Genomic DNA, 21,582 nt, shown 5'->3' with positions numbered 1-21,582 from the left:
TCTTCAACCCATCCCCCCGGGTCATAACACCACACAGGACCCCGAGAACGACCTGTTAAGGTTATCTCCCTCGCCCCGCTATGCAGGAGGACCCTGGCTTTTGGGTTTTCCACGCACTACTGGGCACCCTCTCCACAATCCTGGTGGGCCAACCAGTTAAAATTCTCTCTTCTGTGTTTTCCCTTTGCTCTCAACGTGGTACCGCTGGCAACTGAATCCATTCAAAAACAACATTGCATTGCCAACATCCCTGAACATTTTTTATTGCCTCAGAGACTAATATGTCCAACATCAACTCTAGGGAAAATTCCCAAGGCAGTGTATGAACTATAATTTGAATTTAAATAGGTTCTCTGCAATTGCCAGATGTAGGCGTTGCTGCACCCTAAAGAATTCGGAGAAAACATCAGGTTTTTTTGGGGAAGTTAAAACTGAAAAGGATCAGCTTAGCAAACCATTTTTGTAACAGAGCAAAGTTGTTCAAATGCAACAAATGAAGCAGGAAACTCAGCATCTCAACATGGACAGTGGGTTTGACAAAACTGGAAACATGTATGCAAGAACCAAATTAAATCAGCGCAAAATTTTAAAATCCAATACGCTAATCTTAAAAAGATATTACAGCTACATATCATCATGAATGAGAAAAAACTGATGAGAAATTACAGTGGTTGCCTTTCATCCTTCCATCAAGGAAAGCTAAATAATTAAGAATAGGTGGAGAGGATACAGTATCTATATCTCCCTCTCGAGTTGCTCCTGTATTGTTTGAATGCTGCTTTTCTATTTGATGATAGTGATTCCCAAATCTATTAGGTTGGAAGCTATCATCTACAGCCCCCTCCCCACTGCCAGGTAATAACCTGACATCTACCTCAGTTCACATTGTGATGCCACATTTCACTGTTGTCCAGGGGGCTGGTTGGACACTGAGCAATTTACTTCTATACTTTTAAATATCTTAACAAGAGGAGAAATCAAATAGATGCTACCCAAACATTAAAAACGAACTGGCTTGAGAACTAAGATTTATGTAAACCCAAATGGCCCTATATTGTAATGTACAAAGCACTTAAACGACCTTCACACTGAACTCATGGAACCATGAATAGAGCTGGAATAGATGGCAGTGGTTTCTTCTTGCAGCTCTAGAGAGCAGTCTCTTTATTGCATGAGACAAAAACAGAAAATGCTGGAAAAACTCAGCAGGTCTAACAGCATTTGTGGAGAGAAAAAAAAAACAGAGTTAACGTTTCGAGTCCATATGACTCTTCGTCAGAGCTAGGGAGAAGTGAAAATGTGATGAAATTTATACTGTTTAAGTGGGGTGGAATAGGTGAAGCTGGAGAGAAGGTCAGTGATAGGTGGGGGCAAAGGAGAGATTGCTAGAGATGTCGTGGACAAAGGGGTGTTAATGATAGTGATACCGGCTAAAGGAGGTGCTGAAGGTGGCATTGAGGTCAGAAGGCAGAATGTGATAATAGCAGGACAAGGGTCAGCACTCTGGAAAGAACAACATGAACAAGTGACAGATGGCCCTTGAGGGGGTGGGGTGGGAGAAGGGACGGTGATGGGGAAAAAAGATTGAAAATAGGATATGAGGTGGGGATAAAACAATGAATAAAATTAAAATAACTAAAAGTAAAAATAAGCGGATAAAAAAAAATTTAAAAATTAAAAAATAAAAATTAAGAAATGAGAATGAATCTTGAAAAAAGGGAGATAAAAAGGGGGTGAGGATGGAGGAGAGAGTTCATGATCTGAAGTGGTTGAACTCAATATTAAGTCCAGAAGGCTGTAAAGTGCCTAATCGGAAGATGAGGTGCTGTTCCTCCAGTTTGCGTTGAGCTTCACTGGAACATTGCAGCAGGCCGAAGGTAGACATGTGGGCATGAGAGCAGGGTGCAGTGTTGAAATGACAGTAAGGTCTGGGTCATGCTTGCGGACAGACTGAAGGTGTTCCGCAAAGTGGTCACCCAGTCTGCATTTGGTCTCTCCAATAGCATGGTTGACTGCATTACATATTTAACTTGTGAAAGCTGACTGTAACCTTCTGTTGTTATGGCAAATAGGCCATTTCAGATTTATCTGCGTCCTTTGGGAATAATGACCTTTTCCTTTGCCAAAAGAAGTATATCAGAGAGCATGGTGGTCCCATTGTGCAAGAAAGTGTCAACCTCCCATTGGCAGACAAGGAACCACAATCAGCCATTCAGCCCTTCTAGCTTTTCCTGTAGCTCAATTAAATCATCCTCCTCTTCCTTCAAGCACCGTACCCTAAGTGGGCATTAGTCACCATAGACTTCCATTGGATTGGTCCATGGATATGCTTGGCAAAGAACTGCAGTGGCTTGCCTTCCACAGTATGGCTGACCAGGAAATTCTCCCACTCTTCCATCAGGCATATTGGAATGATTTACAGTCTGATAATTAACTTGGTTGGCTATGCAGTGAGCATACTGTCCCTGGACATCAAGGCCCAGATTGGGACTTGAACCCAGAGTTTCTGGCCCAGAGGTGGGGGCGGTACCACTGCACCACAAGATGCCAGTTAAACCATGGCTGATCTATATTTTGCCTCCATCCACCCACCTTGGCCTCTTATCCTTTTATACCCTTGCCTAGATTTTTTTTATTGATCTCTGATTTAAAATGATTTCATTGAGCCTAGCGTGTGCTGCTTTTTGTGGGGGGAGTTCCACAACTCTTAAAAAACCATGCGAAGAACTATTTCCTAATTTCCCTAATGAATGGCTTGGCTCTGATTTTAAGGTTATGCTGCCTTGTCCTGAAGTCAACAGGAAATGTTTATCTACCCCGTCAATTCCTTTCATTGTCTGAAAAAACTCCATCAAATCACCTTCTATATACTAAAAGCATCACCAACTAATAGCAGGTTCTTAAAGCATTTAGCAAATGTAACTCTTTTATTAAAAAGGGAGGGAGACAGAAAACAGGAAACTGCAGGCCAGTTAGCCTAACATCCGTCATAGGGAAAATGTTAAAGGCCATTATTTAAGATGTTATAGCAGTGCACTTAGAAAAATTCGAGACAATCAGGCAGAGTCAACATGGCTTTGTAAAAGGGAAATCATGTTTAACAAATTCAATAGGGTTCTTTGAAGAGTCACATGTGCTGTGGATAAAGGGGAACCAGCGGATGTTCTGTACTTAGATTTCCAGAAGGCATTTGATAAAGTGACACATAAAAGGTTATTGCAGAAAATAAAAGCTCATGACATAGGGGGTGACATATTGGCATGGATCGAAGATTCTTTAGCTAACAGGAAGCAGAGAGTTGGCATAAAGGGGTCTTTTCCTAGTTGGCAGGATGTGATGAGTGGTTTTCCACAGGGATCAATCCTGGGCCCTTGACCTTTTACAATTTATATAAATGACTTGGATGAAGGGACCAAAGGAATGGTTGCTAAATTTGCTGATGACCCAAAAGATAGGTAGGAAAGTAAATGTGAAGAGGACCTAAGGAGGCTGCAAAATGATATGGATAGGTTAAGTGAGTGGGCAAAGATCTGGCAATAGGAGTACAACGTGGGCAAAGGTGAAATCATTAATGTTGGCAGGAAGAATAAAAAGGAAGCTTATTATCTAAACTGTGAGAGATTGAGGAGCTCTGAGATTCAGAGGGACCTGGGTGTCCTAGTGCACGAATCACGAAAGGTTAGTATGCAGGTACAGCAAGTAATTCGAAAAGTTAATCGAATGTTATCATTTATTGTGAGGGGAATTGATTACAAAAGTAGTGAAGTTATGCTTCAGTTATACAGGCTACTGGTGAAACCACATCTGGAGTATAGTGTATAGTACTGGCCTTTTTATTTAAAGAAAAATGTAAATACATTGGAAGCAGTCCAGAGAAGGTTTACTAGGCTAATACCTGGAATAGGTGTGCTGCCTTATGAGGAAAGGCTGGACAGGTCAGGCTTGTATCCACTGGAGTTTAGAAGAGTAAGAGGCGACTTAATTGAAACCTTTAGGATCCCGAGGGCTCTTGACAGGGTGAATGTGGAGAAGATGTTTCCTTTTTTGGGAGAATCTAGAACTAGGGATCAATGTTTAAAAATAAGGGGTCACTCATTTAAGACTGAGATGAGGAGAATTTATTTCTCGCAGAGGGTTGTGATTCTTTGGAACTCTCTTCCTCAATTGGGTGGAAGCAATTCACTGAATATTTTTAAGGCAGAGCTACATAGATTATTGATTAACAAGGGGAAAAGTTATCGGGGGCAGGCAGGGATGTGGGGTTGACCTTATTGAATGGGGGAGCAGGCTCAAGGGGCTGAGTGACCTACTACTAATTCGTATGTTTGTATGTTACCAGCGAGCAATCCCTGCTGCCTGCTCTTGGAAGAGGGGCATCTCTAAGTGCAATTATGGCCATGAATCCCAAGCAGCACACAGCATGAACAGGCCCATGAGGCACCTTATCTCTCTAACTGGCATCTCAGGAGGCCAGCAAATGGACAGCCAAATCCCATTACAAGCTTTTCGCGCCCCACACAAAAGTATTGCCTGCTTTGCTACAACTGTGAGTTAGTAAGAAATACCTACTGGATTTAATTATAATGATTCTTTTATCATGTAGTAAATCCACCAGAGATATTCAAGTTCACCTTACCTGCAGTTGTCCATGCTTTGAGGAAACATGCCACTAAATTGTGCCAGTCAGTAATCTGATTTTGTCTTGTTGCTTGCAGAGCCTAAACCAAAGGATTACACTTTGCTGATTGAGATTACACTAGTGATTACTTTTGTTGCACTGGTGGTGTTGCTGATGTTCACTTGCAGAAGGTAATTTTCTTGTCTATTTCTGTTTGCTACAATCATGAGGGGATTATAGTGTTGCCAGTGCTCAAACTGTTCCAAGACAGCTACAACACTGACATCTACCCGGCAATGTGGAAAATTGCCCAGGTATGTCCTGTACACAAAAAGCAGGACAAATCCAATCCAATTACCACCCCATCACTCTGCTCTTGATCAACAGTAAAGTGATGGAAGGGGTCACCAACAGTGCTATCAAGCAGCACTTGCTTAGCAATAACCTGCTCACTGACACTTGGTGTTCTGCCAGGGCCACTCAGCCCCCGACCTCATTACAGCCTTGGTTCAAACATGGACAAAAGAGGGAACCGGGGAAAAATTCTCTGCTGGTTAGAGTCTTACTCAGCACTAAGGAAGATGGTTCTGGTTGTTGGAGATCAATCATCAATCACTGCAGGAGTTCCTCAGGGTAGTTTCCTCAGCCCAACCATCTTCAGCTGCTTCATCAACGATCTTCCTTCCATCATAAGATCAGGAGTGGGGATGTTCACTGATGATTGCACAATGTTCAGCACCATTCGTGACTCCTCAGATACTGAAGCAGTCCATGTCCAAATGCAGCAAGACCTGGATACTATCTAGGCTTGGGCTGGCAAGTGGCAAGAAACATGCATGCCACATAGGTGCCAGGAAATCACAATCTTCAACAAGAGACAATTTAACCATCTCCTCTTGACATTCAATGGCATTACCATTGCTGAATCCCCCACTATCAATGTCCTGGGGGTTACCATTGACCAGAAACTGAACTGGATTAGCCACATAAATACTGTGGCTACAAGAGCAGGTCAGATGCTACGAATCCTGTGGCGAGTGGCTCACCCCTGACTCCCCAAAGCCTTCCACCATCTGCAAGGCATAAGTCAGGAGTGTGGTGGAATACTCTCCCCTTGCCTGGATGAGTGCAGCTCCCACAACACTCAAGAAGCTTGGCACCATCCAGGACAAAGCAGTCCACTGGATGGCATCCTACTTACAGACATTCACTCCCTCCACCATTAACTCACAGTGGCAGCAGTATGTACTATCTACAAGATACACTGCAGGAATTCACCAAGGTTCCTTCGACAGCACCTTCCAAACCCATGACCACTACCATCTAGGAGGACAAGGGCAGCAGACACATGGGAACACCACCGCCTGGAAGTTCCCCTCCAAGTCACTCACCATCTTGACTTGGAACCATGTCACCGTTCCTTCACTGTCACTGGGTCAAAATCCTGGAACTCCCTTCCTAACAGCACTGTGGGTGTACCCACACCACATGGACTGCTGCAGCTCAAGAAGGCAGCTCACCACCGCCTTCTCAAGGGCAATTATAGATGGGCAATAAATGTTGGCCTAACCAGCGATGCCCACATCCCATGAATGAATAAAAAAAGTTATAATGCTTTTTGCAAAAGGACCAGCAACTCAGAAGTTCAGAGCTAAATGTGCCCGTCTTTCTGAATGTTCTGATGAAAGGTCATTGACCTGAAACATTAACTCCATTTCCCTCTCCACACATGCTGCCTGACCTGCTGAGTATTTCCAGCATTTCCTGACTTTCTTTTAAATTTCAGATCATCAGCATCTGCAGTGTTTTGCTTTTGTTTTGTTGAGCCACCTCTGGGCCCTTGCACTAGGATCCCACCCGCAACACAGGCAACCTCTCTCAGCTTCTCCCGAGCATTTGGATATGCCGCCTTTGCCAGAGAATGGTCCTCTGCAAGAAGAAAATAAAATAAAACTCCTTTGCTTTCCCTCTGGACACTGTGTCTGAAATCAGTGTTTTTTTTCTCAAAGGAAAAGAAATGGCCTGCAAATATCATGTCCTCGAGTGTTGTCGCTTGGCCAGATATGCGCTAAACAGTCAGTAATGCTGCTTGTACACTTGACTCGCCGTTCATATTTCCCACAGGCAGGCACATTCACAAGTTATTTTCAGATGGTAAGATTTGCTATTTCCCAGGAACATACATGACTGTGCCCATTTTACAGCTGTGCTGACTGCCAATTTTTATGCAATTGCCAAGCCAGAACAATAGTCTTCATGAACTCTAAGGGTGGCGTGTCTCAGCCATACAAGCCTACAGGTGGGTGAATTAATGAAAATAATCTTTTGACTAAATCTTTCTCATTGGATATTTTCATTCTTCCCAGGTACAAGTTATTGGAAAACCTGTGTCAACCAATCCCTGATCCTGAAAGGATGTTTAAGGATCTATATGACCATCACAATGGAGATTTTCAGGTAACCAATGGCACTAGTGGATGGTGGCAAATTGTATGCTGAATGCACAACAACATGCATTTACACAGCGCCTTTAATGTAGAAAGGAGTTTTCTCAAGTGGGCAGAGTTGGAAGTAGCCAACCTCTGCACAGACACAAGGTCAGTTCAGGGTCAGATAGGAATCCGGGGGTTGCGAACATTTATATTTAGACAAAATCAAAATGCGGCAGATGTTGAAAATCTGAAATAAAAACAGGAAATGCTGAAAATACTCAGCTGGTCAGGCAGCATTTTTGACAAGAGAAACTGGATTAACATTTCAGATCAATGCTGCCAGACATGCTGAACGTTTTCTGTTTTTAGTTTGACTCAGACAGTGTCTGGAGAGGGGTTAGCCTCTCTAGTATGGAGGTTGTGGTGAAGACGATGGCTTTGAATGGTGACCCATGTAAGGCTGGATTTTGAATGAACAGAACAGTGGAGTCTACAGAGACCATGGCAAATGTACCTGTGAAAGCTGAGCTCCATGTCAGGAGATCAGTGATTCTGTTCTGCTGCCCTCCCACCAGCAGAAGTTAACAACTTGGCCATTCTTAGCTACATTCCTGTTGGGGGTTTTGCTTATTCTCAGCATTGTATTGTACACGGATAGTTTAAAAAAATTACCCATTGTTGACTATAGATGATGGTGTTTAATTGAAGTCTACCAACGATTATTATCACATCTAACGGAAAATCAGACGCATTTCCAAATCCAGATATGTAGGCCTCGTGTTTCCTCTTCATTGTATCGGCAGTGGGTCTTTGTTAGTTGGATCTTGTGCTTCACATTGTCACCTTTGACTCCTGGACATTTTTAAAAATTCTCTGATGGGATGTGGGCATCGCTGGCAAGACCTTGAACTGCAGCAAAATTAACAGTCACAATCATCAAAACTCAAGTTGCAGCCTAACGAGTTTGTCCACTGTAATGGATAACTTAAAGTATTTGTGATAGGGCCTGTGCCTCAGCTGGCATAGGTAACAACATTCTTTTTGCTTTGAATAGGAATGGATCAATGCCAAACCTTTGGTGACCAAAGTCCCTGATGAATGCATTGCAGTTACACTCGAAGACTAGATTTTTCCACCTCGAGGCAGAGAAAAAAATTCAGATCTTGGAACAGTTAAGCCCAAACAGATTACAGCGGCAGAAAAATTTTTCTTCGGCAGAATGTCCATATTAATGCAGTATAACTGTAACATGCGTTTGTTTACATAATTTGTAATTGTGTTTTAATTAGATTGTATTAAGTGTTTTGAAAATTTGTTTTCCCTTCTTAGAATTTCTTCTCTACTATAAATGGGCAAGTAGTGAGCTCCCCTTGCTCTCTGTGATTAATAACTCAAAAGCTGCAATGTGTCGTTTTTCTCTTTGGATTAACAGGCACATACCAAATATGTGTAGCTCAGTGCACTTGGCCTGCATTTTACGTGTTGAAAGCAGGTGCGTGCCGGACTGGAAGGCGCGTAAAATAGCGAGAGAAGATGTCGGGCCTGCGTCCCAACATCACTGCGCACGCTTTCAGTATTGCAGTGAGTGGGCACACAAGGCAGTCGGAGCTGCGCCCGCCGACAATTAAAGGGTCAATTCAAGTGATTAGGAACCCAACAGATAGAGATTTTACAAAGCCCGGGCGATTTTGAGCTCGTCACACGGGTGAAACAGGCAGGCCTGCATTACGTTTTTATCATCCATTTTTATCAGACAAAAGGCCCCCAGAGTAAAGGTGCTTTCATTTTATTTGTGACTTTGCTGCTGTCATACTTCTGAGTTTTGCCAGGTTTCCTTTTGATTGTAGCAGCTTTCTAAACTGGTTCACGAACAGACCTGTGTCTAAGTTTTAACAAAATAGATCAACCTGTCGAAACCATGGGGAACATTGATGTTTACAAACAATATTGGCCTTGCAAATCCATGGCTAATTGGCATTCACCACTGTAATTATATGGTGGGGGGTGTGGTCGTTAAGCTGAGGGTTGGGGCTCTCTGAACCTCAGCCATGAAGCTATTAATGTTTATAATGTTATTGGAAATTAATTTTTAATAGAGGTTTAGTCTGTGTGTGTTAAATGAGTTAAAGCCAGCTAGTCTGGGTGCTTTGATGCATAGTAGTTCTGAGATGTAAACGGAGAAGGAAAGAGTACATTTGCATTTTGTTGAATAGAGTATTTAAGAAAGGGAGTGAAATCTTGCACCTAGCTAGGAGACACCAAACAATGTTTATATTACTAATAAAATTGGTGCTATGAAAGGAGTTCAAAGGGTCGGGGTGATGCAATGGGCATGATTTTCCCATCGGCGAATGGAGTTCAGGGCCCACTCGCCAACGTATAAAATGATGCGCGGTGATATCGGGTGGAACTCCTGATGTCATCCCACCCCATTTAAATTTCCCAGTAGGCAGGGGTGCAGCAAAATCAGCTGCGGGCCCGCTGACCTGTCACTGGCCCATTGAGGCCATTGATAGAGTCATTTATCTAATTAATGGACCTGCCCATCCAACCTTAAGGTTGGTGGCTCGGCCAGGAGCCCTGGCGGGAATTAGAAAAAGCATGAAACCTCATCCACTGGCGGGAGGAGGTTTCATGTAGGTTTCGTAAAATTTTATTAAAGTTTTAGCAAAAATTATGGACATGTCCCAACTCATGTAACAGTGTCACATGAGGGGACATGTCAGGAAATTTGTTTTCTATTTTTAATTTTTGTCACAGTACAGCCGATCTCCCTGAGGTGGCACCTAGCCTCAGGGAGATGAGTGCGCTCTTTCGTGTGCATGCGTGAAAGAGTGCACTCTCGGGTTTAGCGATTTCCCCCCCTCCTGCACAGGGAGCTCATAGCACTTCTGTGCGGATATCGCACTGGGCAGGCCTTAACTGGCCCACCCATGTAAAATGGCGCCACACCCCCGATCGGGGGAGCCGATCGGAGGCGTGCCTGTGCACTCCCACGATTCAACGTCGCCCCTGACAGGGGGAAAATCCTGCCCAATGAGAATTTTATATTCAAAGGGGAGTGCTGGGTATGACAGAAGGGAGTTCAAAGGGCCTGGTGATGCAATGAGAATTTACATTCAAAGGGGAGTGCTGGATATGACAGAAGGGAGTTTGTGTGTGCAAAGCAGAGGCATATAACATTAAAGCCTGTAAGCCTACAACTGTCTGCAAAGGAACCAAAGTGAAGGGAACTTAATTTTGAATTTGTAAGGTGAAAATACTTTGCCTGGTTCTCTCCTTGGGCTGTTGTTGCCTTAGTGGAGATTAATTTGGGAACTGTTTAAAAAGTTATAATAGTAGTAATTTGTGGCCATGTATATATGTTTAATTTGTTGTAATTTAATAAATGTCTCATCTAGTTTGAAATAAAAACCTCTCGAGAACTGATTCTCTTATTCCTGAATTTAGAGCTGCATCTCAATACCAATTGAAAATATAGGTTATGACAGTTGTTTAAAATCTCCCTGGGATTTTCACTAACAGCCTTTACCAAACTGCTGTGTTATAACAATTGGGGGCTCTTGCGGGATAATAATTATAATTCCTTGATTGGTTGGAATTGGTGAATCTTAAGGTTACAAGTACGAGAAGCACTTTGAATTTGGGAGTCGGTGAGGTATTTTAGAAGTGGCGAGATGACCTTGGCAATCACTAAGGCTTGCCTGGGAGTAGAAGATACAACTCTAATTGGGTTGGAAAAAAATAACCAAAGGTAAATTAACAGAGTTGGCAGATTGTATTGTAATGAGATCAAAGGCTCAAAGGGAAGAACAATAAAAACAAGAAAGGCAGGCAATTCAAAGGCAAGAAGAAGGTGTCAAAATCCAATTAGCTGGCAGTGTGTTTGACAATACTGTTCAGGAGAAAAGAATACAGGACAATCCAGCTGAAGTGTTTAACTCAAGGAGGTTAGTGGAGTTACAGAAAAATGATTTGCAATTAAAGCAGTTATATAAGAATGCTTATTCAGAAACAGAAGCAAAATGTATCCCAGCATGTTATTATCTTCAGGGAGGTACTTTAATGAGAAAGTGGAGGTTAGATCATGTCTCAGCCAATGAAAGCTAGAGGGAGGTGCATCAGATTGTTATCCCATTAGGGTATAGAAATGAGATTCTGAGGATTGCTCATGAAATTCCAATGGGGGGACATTTAGGAATTAGGAAAAAAACAGGAAAAGATACAGAGGGGTTTTTTTTTGGCCAGGATTGCATAGGGATGTAGTCAAATTCTGTAGAGCCTGTTATATATGTCAAGTAACAGAAAAATAACAAGTGGTGTTTAAGCGGCACTTATAATCCCAATACCAGCAATTGAAGAGCCTTTTACCAGGCTCATGATTGATTGTATAGGACCCCTCCCTAAGACTAAAAGTGGAAATCAGTACTTACTGACAATAATTGATGTGTCTACCAGCTTTCCTGAAGTGATACCTTTAAGAAATATTATAACTAAGAAGATTGTGGAGGAGTTAATTAAATTTTTTACAAGATATGATTTACGTAAAGAAATACAATCAGATCAGGGGTCAGATTTCATGTCACAGCTGTTTAAGGAAGTAATGAACAGATTGGGGATAAAACAGTTTAAGTCAACAGCTTATCATCCGGAGTCTCAAGGAGCTTTGGAAAGATGGCATCAAACTTTAAAAACTATGAGAGCAGACTGTCAGGATTATCCACAGGATTTGGAAACAGGAATTCCATTTTTGTTATTTCCTATTAGAGACGTTCCTAATGCATCGACTGGTTATAGCCCTTTTGAACTATTTTATGGTCATGAGGTAAGGGGACCACTGAAATTGATTCATGAGAAATTGGTGGGCCAAAGTTCAGAAACTACTTTCCTGGATTATGTACCAAATTTCAGGGAAAGATTGAACAGAGCATGCAAGTTGGCTAGGGAACATTTAAAGACATCACAGCAAGTGATAAAAGTGAAGGCAGATAAGAAAGCTAAAGCTTGCAGCTTTGTTTCTGGGAAGAAAGTATTAGTTTTGTCATCAGCACTATGTGATTCATTAAATGCAAGATTTAGTGGGCCTTGCAGGATTGAAAAGAATTGAGTGAAGTAAATTATTTAATAAATACTCCAGAAAGAAGAAAGAAGCAGAGGGTAAGGGAAGGGGAACAAAAAGAGGTATTAGTGATGGTGGATGATGAGAAAGAGGTAGAAGTGCAGGACTCTGAAATTGATTTTCCTCTAATCAAATTGGATAATGAGGGAGTGCTTGAAACGTTAAATGAAATATTGAGTAACCTTCCAAGCAAGTGTCAAAGCGATTTGGAAAAACTATTACAGTCACACAAACCTTTTGTGGAAATAAGTTGGGAAAGCTACATTTAGCTACCACATGATGTCTTAGTACAAGTTTCATCTTCAACAAGGCAACATCCTTCTAGATTAAATCATGTAAAGTACAAAAAGAAATAGATTTCATGCTTCAAAATGATATATTTGAGTCTAGTTGCAGTAACTGGAGTTCACCTATTGTACCGGTACTGAAACCAGGTGGAACACAAAGACTGTGTGTGGACAATCAAAAAGTGAATGTGGTGACAAAAGCAGGTTCATATCTTATACCACATTTGGAAGATTGCAGTGAGAAAGTGTGGCAATCAAAACTTATCACAAAGATTGACTTGCTAAAAAGATATTGGCAGATACCATCGTCGGAAAGAGCAAAGGAGACATCAGCTTTTGTAACAACAAGTGGACTATATCATTTGCTTTAGCGACTGGAAGCCAGTGCCCAGTTGCATACCACAGGGATCTGTGCTCGGTCCCCTATTATTTGTAATTTATATAAACAACATAGGTGACTATGTGGGGGGTAGGATTAGTAAGTTTGCGGATGACACCAAGATTGGCCAAGTGGTTAACAGTGAGGTTGAGTGTCTTGGGCTAAAGGAAGATACAGATGGGATGGTCAAATGGGCAGATAAGTGGCAGATGGAATTTAACCCTGAAAAGTGCGAGGTGATACACTTTGGAAGGAGTAATTTGACAAGGAAGTATTCAATGAACGGCATGACACTAGGGAGTTCTGAGGAACAAAAGGACGTTGGCATGTGTGGCCATAGATCTCTGAAGGCAGAGGGGCATGTTGGTGGGTGGTGAAAAAGGCATATGGGACACTTGCCTTTATCAATTGAGGCATAGATTACAAAAGTAGGGAGATCATGTTGGAGTTGTATAGAATCTTGGTGAGGCCACAGCTGGAGTACTGTGTGCAGATCTGGTCGCCACATTGTGATTGGCAAGGATGTGATTGCACTGGAGGGGGTGCAGAGGAGATTCACCAGGATGTTGCCTGGCATGAAACATTTAAGTTATGAAGATAGGTTGGATAGACTTGGGTTGTTTTCATTGGGGCAGAGAAGACTGAGGAACGACCTGATCGAGGTGAGCAAGATTATGAGGGGCATGGACAGGTTGGATAGGAAGCAGCCGTTCCCTTTAGTTGAAGGGTCAGTAACAAGCGGGCATAAGTTCAACGTGAGGGGCAGGAGGTTTAGGGAGGATGTGAGTAAAAACGTTTTTACCCAGAGGGTGGTGACAGTCTGCAATGCACTGCCTGGGAGGGTGGTGGAGGCGGGTTGCCTCACATCCTTTAAAAAGTACCTGGATGAGCACTTGGCACATCATAACATTCAAGGCTATGAGCCAAGTGCTGGTAAATGGAATTAGGTAGGTAGGTCAAGTGTTTCTCATGTGTCGGTGCAGACTCAATGGGCCGAAGGGCCTCTTCTGCACTGTGATTCTGTGATACCCAGGGATGGTGATGGTGGTGTCTGGGACATTATCTGTGATATCAGTTTAAGGTCATGTCATTTGGTGTGAAAATGCACCTGCAACATTTCAAAGCCTGACAAATGAAGTAATTGCAGGTCTAAGCAATTGTGTGGTTTATGTTGATGATCTAATCGTTTTCAGACAGATGTGGGGGGGAGCATATACAGCATCTGGAAGAATTATTTACTTAAAAAAAGAAGCTAATTTGGTGACGAAGTTGGCTAAAAGTGAATTTGCAAAAGCACAATTTACATATCTAGGCCATACTATTGGACATGGTAAGGTTGTTACAAGAGATGTGAAAGTAAAGGCTGTCATGGATTTCCCATTGCCTACAACAAAATGAGAAGTTTTGAGATTTCTGGGCATGAGCGGGTTTAACTGGAAATTTGTACGAAATTTCAGCCGAGTGGTTGCTCCACTGAAAAATTATTAAAAAGGTACAAGAAGGTTTAATGGAGATTGGAGTGTCAGAAGTCATTCGATAGCTTGAAAACTGCATTAACTACGACACCAGTTTTGGAAGTACCCAATTATGCCAAGCAATTCAAGTTGGCCATTGATGCAAGTGATATACGCATTGGGGCTGTACTGTTACAAGAAGATGACACTGGAATTGAAAAACCAATAGGGTATTTTTCATGGAAGCTGAATGAACAACAGAAAGTATTCAATGATCAAAAAAGAGAGTTCGGGTTTGGTGTTAGCACTGCAACATTTTGAAATTTATGTTGCAAACAATTCATCAGAAACAATTGTTTATACAACCCACCTCCACCACCCTCCCAAGTAGTGCATTCCAGACCATCACCACCCTCTGGGTAAAAAAGTTTTTCCTCACATCCCCCCTAAACCTCCTGCCCCTCACCTTGAACTTATGCCCCCTTGTGACTGACCCTTCAACTAAGGGGAACAGCTGCTCCCTATCCACCCTGTCCATGCCCCTCATAATCTTGTACACCTCAATCAGGTCACCCCTCAGTCTTCTCTGCTCCAACGAAAACAACCCAAGTCTATCCAACCTTTAAAGTTTCTGGACAAATTTCGAGATAAAATTGCAAGATTTTTCAGATGGAGTTTATTATTAAAACCATTTAATCTACAGATTATACGTATTGCTGGAAGAGAAAAGCTGATGGCATTATCAAGAATTTGAAGCTTAAAGGAAAATTGAACATTTTTAAAACCCTGGACCCTGAACTGGAATGATTCCTGTTGATACCAAGGACTTGTGTATATCTGTATTGTTACATTAATGCATGCATCTGGTAATGTAATAGTGTAACAAGTATACAAGATAGTGTGAGATGGATTATTAAAAGTGAAGCCATCTTTTAGAATTATGACAGTTCATTTTTTGATAGGAAAGGGGATGCCATGAAGCTATTAGTGTATATAATGTTATTGGAATTTTTTTTTTAGATAGAGGTTTAGTCTGTCTGTGTATTAATTGGGTTAAAGCCAGCTGGTCTAGGTGCTTTGATGCATAGTAATTCTGAGACGTAAACGGAGAGGGAAAGAGTACATTTGCATTTTGTTGAATAGAGCATTTAAGAAAGGGAGTGAAATCTTGCCCCTAGCTAGGAGACAGCAAGCCATGTTTATATTACTAATAAAGTTGGTACTATGAGAGGAGTTCAAAGGGCCTGATGATACAATGAGAATTTACATTCAAAGGGGAGTGCTGGGTATGACAGAAGGGAGTTTGTGCGTGTAAAGCAGAGGCATGTAACATCAAAGCCTATAAGCCTGCAACTGTCTGCAAAGGAACCAAATTGAAAGGAAGCTAATTTTGAATTGGTAAGGTGAAAATGCTTTGCCTGGTATCTGCTTAAAGTCTGTGGGGAACATTTTCCCCCCGTTTGGGGGGGGGGGGGGGGGGGGGAGGTGGTGCGGGAGTGGGTGTCGGTGGCCAGCTTTCCGATCGGCACCCCCGGTTAGGCGGGGGGAGGTTGTGCGCCGCCATTTTACATGGGCGGGCCAATTAAGGCCCGTCCAGTGTGACATCTGCCAAGAAGCGCTATGCTTCCAGGAGTGTGCTCTTTCGTGCATGCATGTGAAAGACTGCACAGATCTCCCTGAGGCAAAGTGCAGCCTCAGGGAGATCGGCTCGGATCCAAAAGTTGACAGAAAAGTAATAAAACAATTTCCCTGACATATCCCCTCCTGTGACACTGTCACATGGGTTGGGACATGTCCTTAACTTTTATTTAAACATCTGATAAACATTTAAAAGCCCTCGTCAAATCTCATCCCATCCGTCGATGAGGTTTCATGCTTTTTACGAGGCCTGCCTGGGCTCCCAGCCTACCCGCTGACCCTAAGGCTGGACGGGCAGGTCCATCAGTCAAGTTAAACTCGTTTTCTAATGGCCTTAATAGGCCATTGATAGTTCAGCGGGGTGACGTTGGGACACATGCCTGATGTGTCCCCGCTTCATTTGACACATCGGTGAGTGGGATCTGCCCCCTGCTCACTGACTGGAAAAACCTGCCCTATGGGTTCTGTCGAAGGGTCATGAGGACTCGAAACGTCAACTCTTTTCTTCTCCGCCGATGCTGCCAGACCTGCTGAGTTTTTCCCTGTAATTCTGTTTTTGTTTTGGATTTCCAGCATCCGCAGTTTTTTTGTTTTTGCCTTATGGGTTGTTGTTGCCTTAGTGGAGATTACTTTGCAAATTTGTTACAAAGTTATGATAGTAGTAATTTGTAGCCGTGCGTTTAATATGTTTAATTTGTTGTAAATTAATAAATGTCTCATTTAGTTTGTTATGAAAACTTCTCGAGAACTGATGGTCTTATTCCTGAATTTAGAGCTGCATCTCAAACATACCAATTGAAAATATAGGTTATGACAGTTGTTTAGCATTTACCTCTGGGATTTTAAATAACAGCCTTTACCAACTGCTGTGTAATAACAACATTAGACTTCCCATGACCCAGCCCTTCATTATGACCCAACATACAGATACTCCAGGTATGTCATTGGAGGTGTCCCAGCTAACCCAGCAGCAGATGTGGAATATGACCAGATCCCTGCATAATTAGAAGCAGTTTTTTAAAAAAAAGGATTCCCTTACAAAATGGAACAACCACACTCAGTTTGCAGCCCGTAGCACCCCATCCCTCACTTTGCACCCCCACCCCCCCCCAACCATGGCCACTATCCTTAGCTGCGCCAGCTCAGCCAGGCAGTTGTTATAATCCCAGCTGTGGTTACCCCTGGACAGCCCTGATCGCAGCTTGATAAATCCTAACTTCTTTTTGTTTGTAGATACCTGGAGTGTAGCTACTGAACAGAGTCACAGGATTCAGCTGATGAAAATTTAATAAAAGAATAAAAATTTATTCAGCAGTAAAAGATGAACTAAATTACAATACTCTTTCATCCACAACTATACCTTTACACATATATACAGATTTGTAAGGATAACACAAATTACAAATCTATCTTATGCTTTAATGTTCATAATAAGTACAAAGTCCACATACCATTCGGTACCCTGTGCTCAATCACCACACTCTGAAATCAAGTGACAGATGCCACCTCCACCAAATGCTATGGATTTCTCCTTAGCCCTCAACACTCTCCCCGCCCCCCCACCAGACGCTTGTCATGCTGTGAACAAACCGGTCTCACTGCACTCCATTTTTCACACGATGGTTTCCAAACTCCTCTCTCCAAGACCTATCTTGGAATCTTCTCCCAAACTGTTGCTTTCTCTCTAACACCTTTCACAAGGTTTCACCTCCAAGGTTTTGAACTCTCCTTCCGGTGTTCCTCTTCCCTGGGTCACCACATGCATTCAAGCTGTCTTTCACGCACTCTCTCTCACTGACTCAGTCATGGCCATTAACAGTGAGAGAGTGCAAGAGGAGCAGCAGGGCCAATAACGGAGTGAGAGGAGCAGCATGGCCATTAACAGTGAGAGAGTGCAAGAGGAGCAGCGGGACCATTAACAGTGTGAGAGGAGCAGAATGGCCATTAACAGTGAGAGAGGGTGAGAAGAGTGAGAGGCCATTAAAGGGCATGGAGGGATGGGACGAGAGAAAATTAAAGGATGTGAAGCACCGCTGATTGAGTAGGATTGGTGGGTATTTCTAGTCTTCAAAGTAAAAGTAATGTCTTTAGTTTGTGTTTAGATCTCTGGTCTTTTTCTTTCTTTTTTCCTCTTTTCTTAAAAATAGCTTGTTAAGCATAAGATAGATACTGATGTGTAAAAAAATAAATATAGTGTAAAGAGCGGAAGATTCTTCAAGTGTAAAGAGCAGGGATATTAGAGTAATTAATTAAGTAATTAAATAAAATGCGATAGCGTTGGCAAGATGGACAGTGCTGCATGTGGGTGCTGCTGGACACCAAGGTGATCCAGAGTGAACACATCTATAGTGGTTGCAGCTCCAGGGCCTTCAGATCCGAGCTAAGGAGCTGGAGTCCAAGATGTAGACATTGCGCCATGTCAAGGCAAGGGAAAGTTACTTTGCTCCAGGAGGTGGTCACACCCCTCAGATTAGATCATTCAAATTTGGTCTGTGATCAGAGACAGGAGGGTGTGACTGCAGGTGAAACAGGTATAGGGGCCCAGGGGGTAGCGTTCGAGGAGCCTTGACCCGTGCAACTGTCCAACAGTTACAAGGTACTTGCAAGCTGTGTGGATGAGAGTGGGGACTGCAGGGAGGATGAGCGAACTGACTTCGGCACTGGGGTATAGGGAGCCACTCAAGTGGGAGGAGGAAATAGGCATATAGTAATGGTAGCGGACAGTATAATTATGAGGATAGATACTGTTCTCTTCAGCCGTGAGCCTGTCCAGTGCTAGGGTTAAGGGCGTCTCCTCAGGCTGGAGAGGAACTTGGAGTAGGAGGGGAGGGGCCTAGTTGTCATCGTCCATGTTGATACCAATGACAGTGATAGGACTAGAAAGGAGGTTCTGCTGAAAGAACTTGAACAGTTAGAAGCTAAATTAAAAAGCAGAATCTCCAAGATAATAATCTCGGGATTACTACCTGAGCCATGGGCAAACTGGCATTGAGTAAACAGAGTCTAGGAATTAAATGCATGGCTCAAAGATTGGTTTGGGAGGAATGGATTTCAGTTCATGGGGCAATGGCATCAGTACTGGGGTAGAAGGGAACTATTCCAGTGGGACAGTCTTCACTTAAACCATGCTGCGACCAGTGTCCTGGTGAATTAAATATCTAGGGCTGTGGGGAGGAGTTTAAGCTAAATGGTTGGGGGGGGGGGGGGGGGGGGGGGGGGGGGGGGTGGGGGGGGGTGGGGGCGGTGGGTGGGGGCGGGGGGGTGGGGGTCCGGGGGGGTGTGCAGGGGGAGGTGTTGGTGGGGAGAGTTCTGGAGGGGGGATATGTGCACTTACAAATCAAAAGGATATGGCAGCATTGCAGGGCAGCTATTTAGGTATCGATGCCCAGAGTGTGGCAGGAAGTGTAAAAACATTAAAAAACAGCAGCAAATACGGTCAGAGGTGGAAAAAATGAAAAAAGGCATAATTAATGGCTCTTTACTTAAATGTGTGTAGCCTTTAGAACAAAATAAATGAATTAACAGCACAAATAGAGGTTAATGGCCTCTATAGCCATTACAGAGATGTGGTTACATGGAGATCAAAGCTGGGAACTAAATATTCAGGTGTATGTGACTTTTCGAAAGGACAGCAGGAAGGAAAGGGTGGTGGGGTAGCTTTGTTAGTATGAGATGGAATAAGTGTGATAGCAAGAAATGATCTTGGATCAGAAGATGTAGAAAACAAATGGGTGGAGATAAGAAAATATAAGGGGAAGAAGACACTGGTGGGAGTAGTCTATACGCTTCCTAACAATAGCTACACTGTAGGACAGAAAATAAATCATGACAGGAGATAATGAGCTCATGTATAAAAAGCCAGTACATTAATCATGGGTAACTTTAATCTTCATGTTGATTGGGAAAAGAAAATTGGCAGAGTTAGCTACAAGCAAGAATTCATAGAATGTATTTGGGACAGTTTCCTAGAACAATATGTTGTGGACCCAACCAGGGATCAGGCTATTTTAGATCTGGGAATGTGCAATGAGGCAGGTTTAATAAATTATCACAGAGTAAAATATCCCATAGCAAACAGTAACCATAACATGGTTGAATTTAGCATTCAGTTTGCAAGTGAGAAATTTGCGTCAGAAACAATTGTACTAAACGTAAAGGTAATTACAAAGGAATGAGGACAGAGTCGGCTGGAGTGGACTGGGAAAGGTGTTTAGCAGAAAAGACGGTAGACGAACAATAGCAGACATTTAAGAAAATAGTTCATGACCCACAACAAAGATAGATCCCAGTGAGAAAGAAAGACCCTAGGAAGATAATAAACCAACAATGTTTAACCAAGGAAGTTAAGGATAGTAGCAAATTGAAAGAAAAAACATACAATGTGACAAAGATATGGGGTTACCCAGAGGATTGGGAAAGTTTTAAATCCAACAAAAGATGACCAAAAAAAAGTGAGAAAATAAACTTTCAGGGTAAACTAGCAGGTAATATAAAAATGGTCAGTAAGAGCTTCTTTAAATATGTAAAACAGAAGAGAGAGGCTAAAGTGAACATAGGCCCCTTAGAGAATGAATCTGGGGAAATAATAATGGAGAACCAGGAAATGGCAGAGGAGTTGAATGAATACATTGCATCAGTCTTCATGGTAGAAGGCACTAATAGCATTCCAAAAATGCTAAATAATCAAGGGGAAAAAGGGGCGGAGGAAATAAGTACAATAACTATCACTAGAGAACAAGTACTAGAGGAACTAGTGGGGCTAAAGGCTGATAAGTCCCTTGGGCCTGATGGGCTGCATCCTAGGATATTAAAGGAAGTAGATACACAAATAGTGGATGCACTGGTAGTAATCTTCCAAGAATCCTTAGATTCTGGAAAAGCCCCAGGATATTGGAAAACTGCCAATGTAACACCTTTATTCAAAAAAGAGAGGGAGAGAAAAAACAGGTAACTATAGACAAGTTAGCTTAACAGCCGTCATTGGGGAAATGTTAAGGGTCTATTACAAAGCATGTAATAGCAGAGCATTTAGAAATGCATAATATAATCAAGCAGAGTGAGCATGGCTTCATGAAGGGGAAATCATGCCTGACAAATTTATAAGAATTCTTTGAGGAGGTAACAAGCAGGATAGATAAAGGGGAATGAGTAAATGTAATATATTTGGATTTCCAAAAGGTGGTCGATAAAGTATGGCACATAAGGCTACTTAATAAGTTAAGAGCCCATGGTGTTGAGGATACTATATTAGCCTGGATAGAGGATTGGCTAACTAATAGAAGATAGAGAGTTGGGATCCGGGGGGGGCATTTTCAGGATGGCAACCTGTAACTAGTGGAGTGTCACAGGGATCAGTTCTGGGGCCACAATTACTTACAATATATATTAATGACTTAAATGAGGGAAGTGAATATGCTATCGCCAAGTTTGCGGATGACACAAAAATAGGTGGGAGGGCACAAAGAGTCTACAGAGGAAAATAGACAGGTTAAATGAGTGGGCAAAAACTTGGCAGATGGGATATAATGTGGGAAAATGTGAGGTTATGCATTTTGGCAGGAAGAATAGAGGAGCTGAATCTTATTTAAATGGAGAAAAACTACAGAAAGCTATAGCACAGAGGGATTTGGGATTCCTCGTGCATGAATCCCAAAA

The 21,582-nt window shown here is 42.5% G+C and overlaps 1 protein-coding gene across 2 annotated transcripts in view; it reads left to right on the top strand.

The window, feature by feature from the left end:
• The window catches only part of LOC121284381 (interleukin-13 receptor subunit alpha-1-like), a 68,265-nt gene extending 58,766 nt beyond the window's left edge, over positions 1 to 9,499 (top strand). For both annotated transcript variants that reach the window (XM_041199807.1, XM_041199808.1), the window contains 3 exons: positions 4,716 to 4,809; positions 6,985 to 7,075; positions 8,105 to 9,499. In XM_041199807.1, coding sequence (XP_041055741.1) covers positions 4,716 to 4,809; positions 6,985 to 7,075; positions 8,105 to 8,176 — 257 coding nt within the window. In that variant the 3' untranslated portion in view covers positions 8,177 to 9,499. The remainder of the gene's footprint in view (positions 1 to 4,715; positions 4,810 to 6,984; positions 7,076 to 8,104) is intronic.
• The last annotated feature ends 12,083 nt before the right edge of the window (positions 9,500 to 21,582 follow it).

The sequence above is a fragment of the Carcharodon carcharias genome, chromosome 11 (genome assembly GCF_017639515.1).
Source record: "Carcharodon carcharias isolate sCarCar2 chromosome 11, sCarCar2.pri, whole genome shotgun sequence".
NCBI lineage: Eukaryota > Metazoa > Chordata > Chondrichthyes > Lamniformes > Lamnidae > Carcharodon > Carcharodon carcharias.
This window is presented reverse-complemented; position numbering and strand designations above follow the sequence as displayed.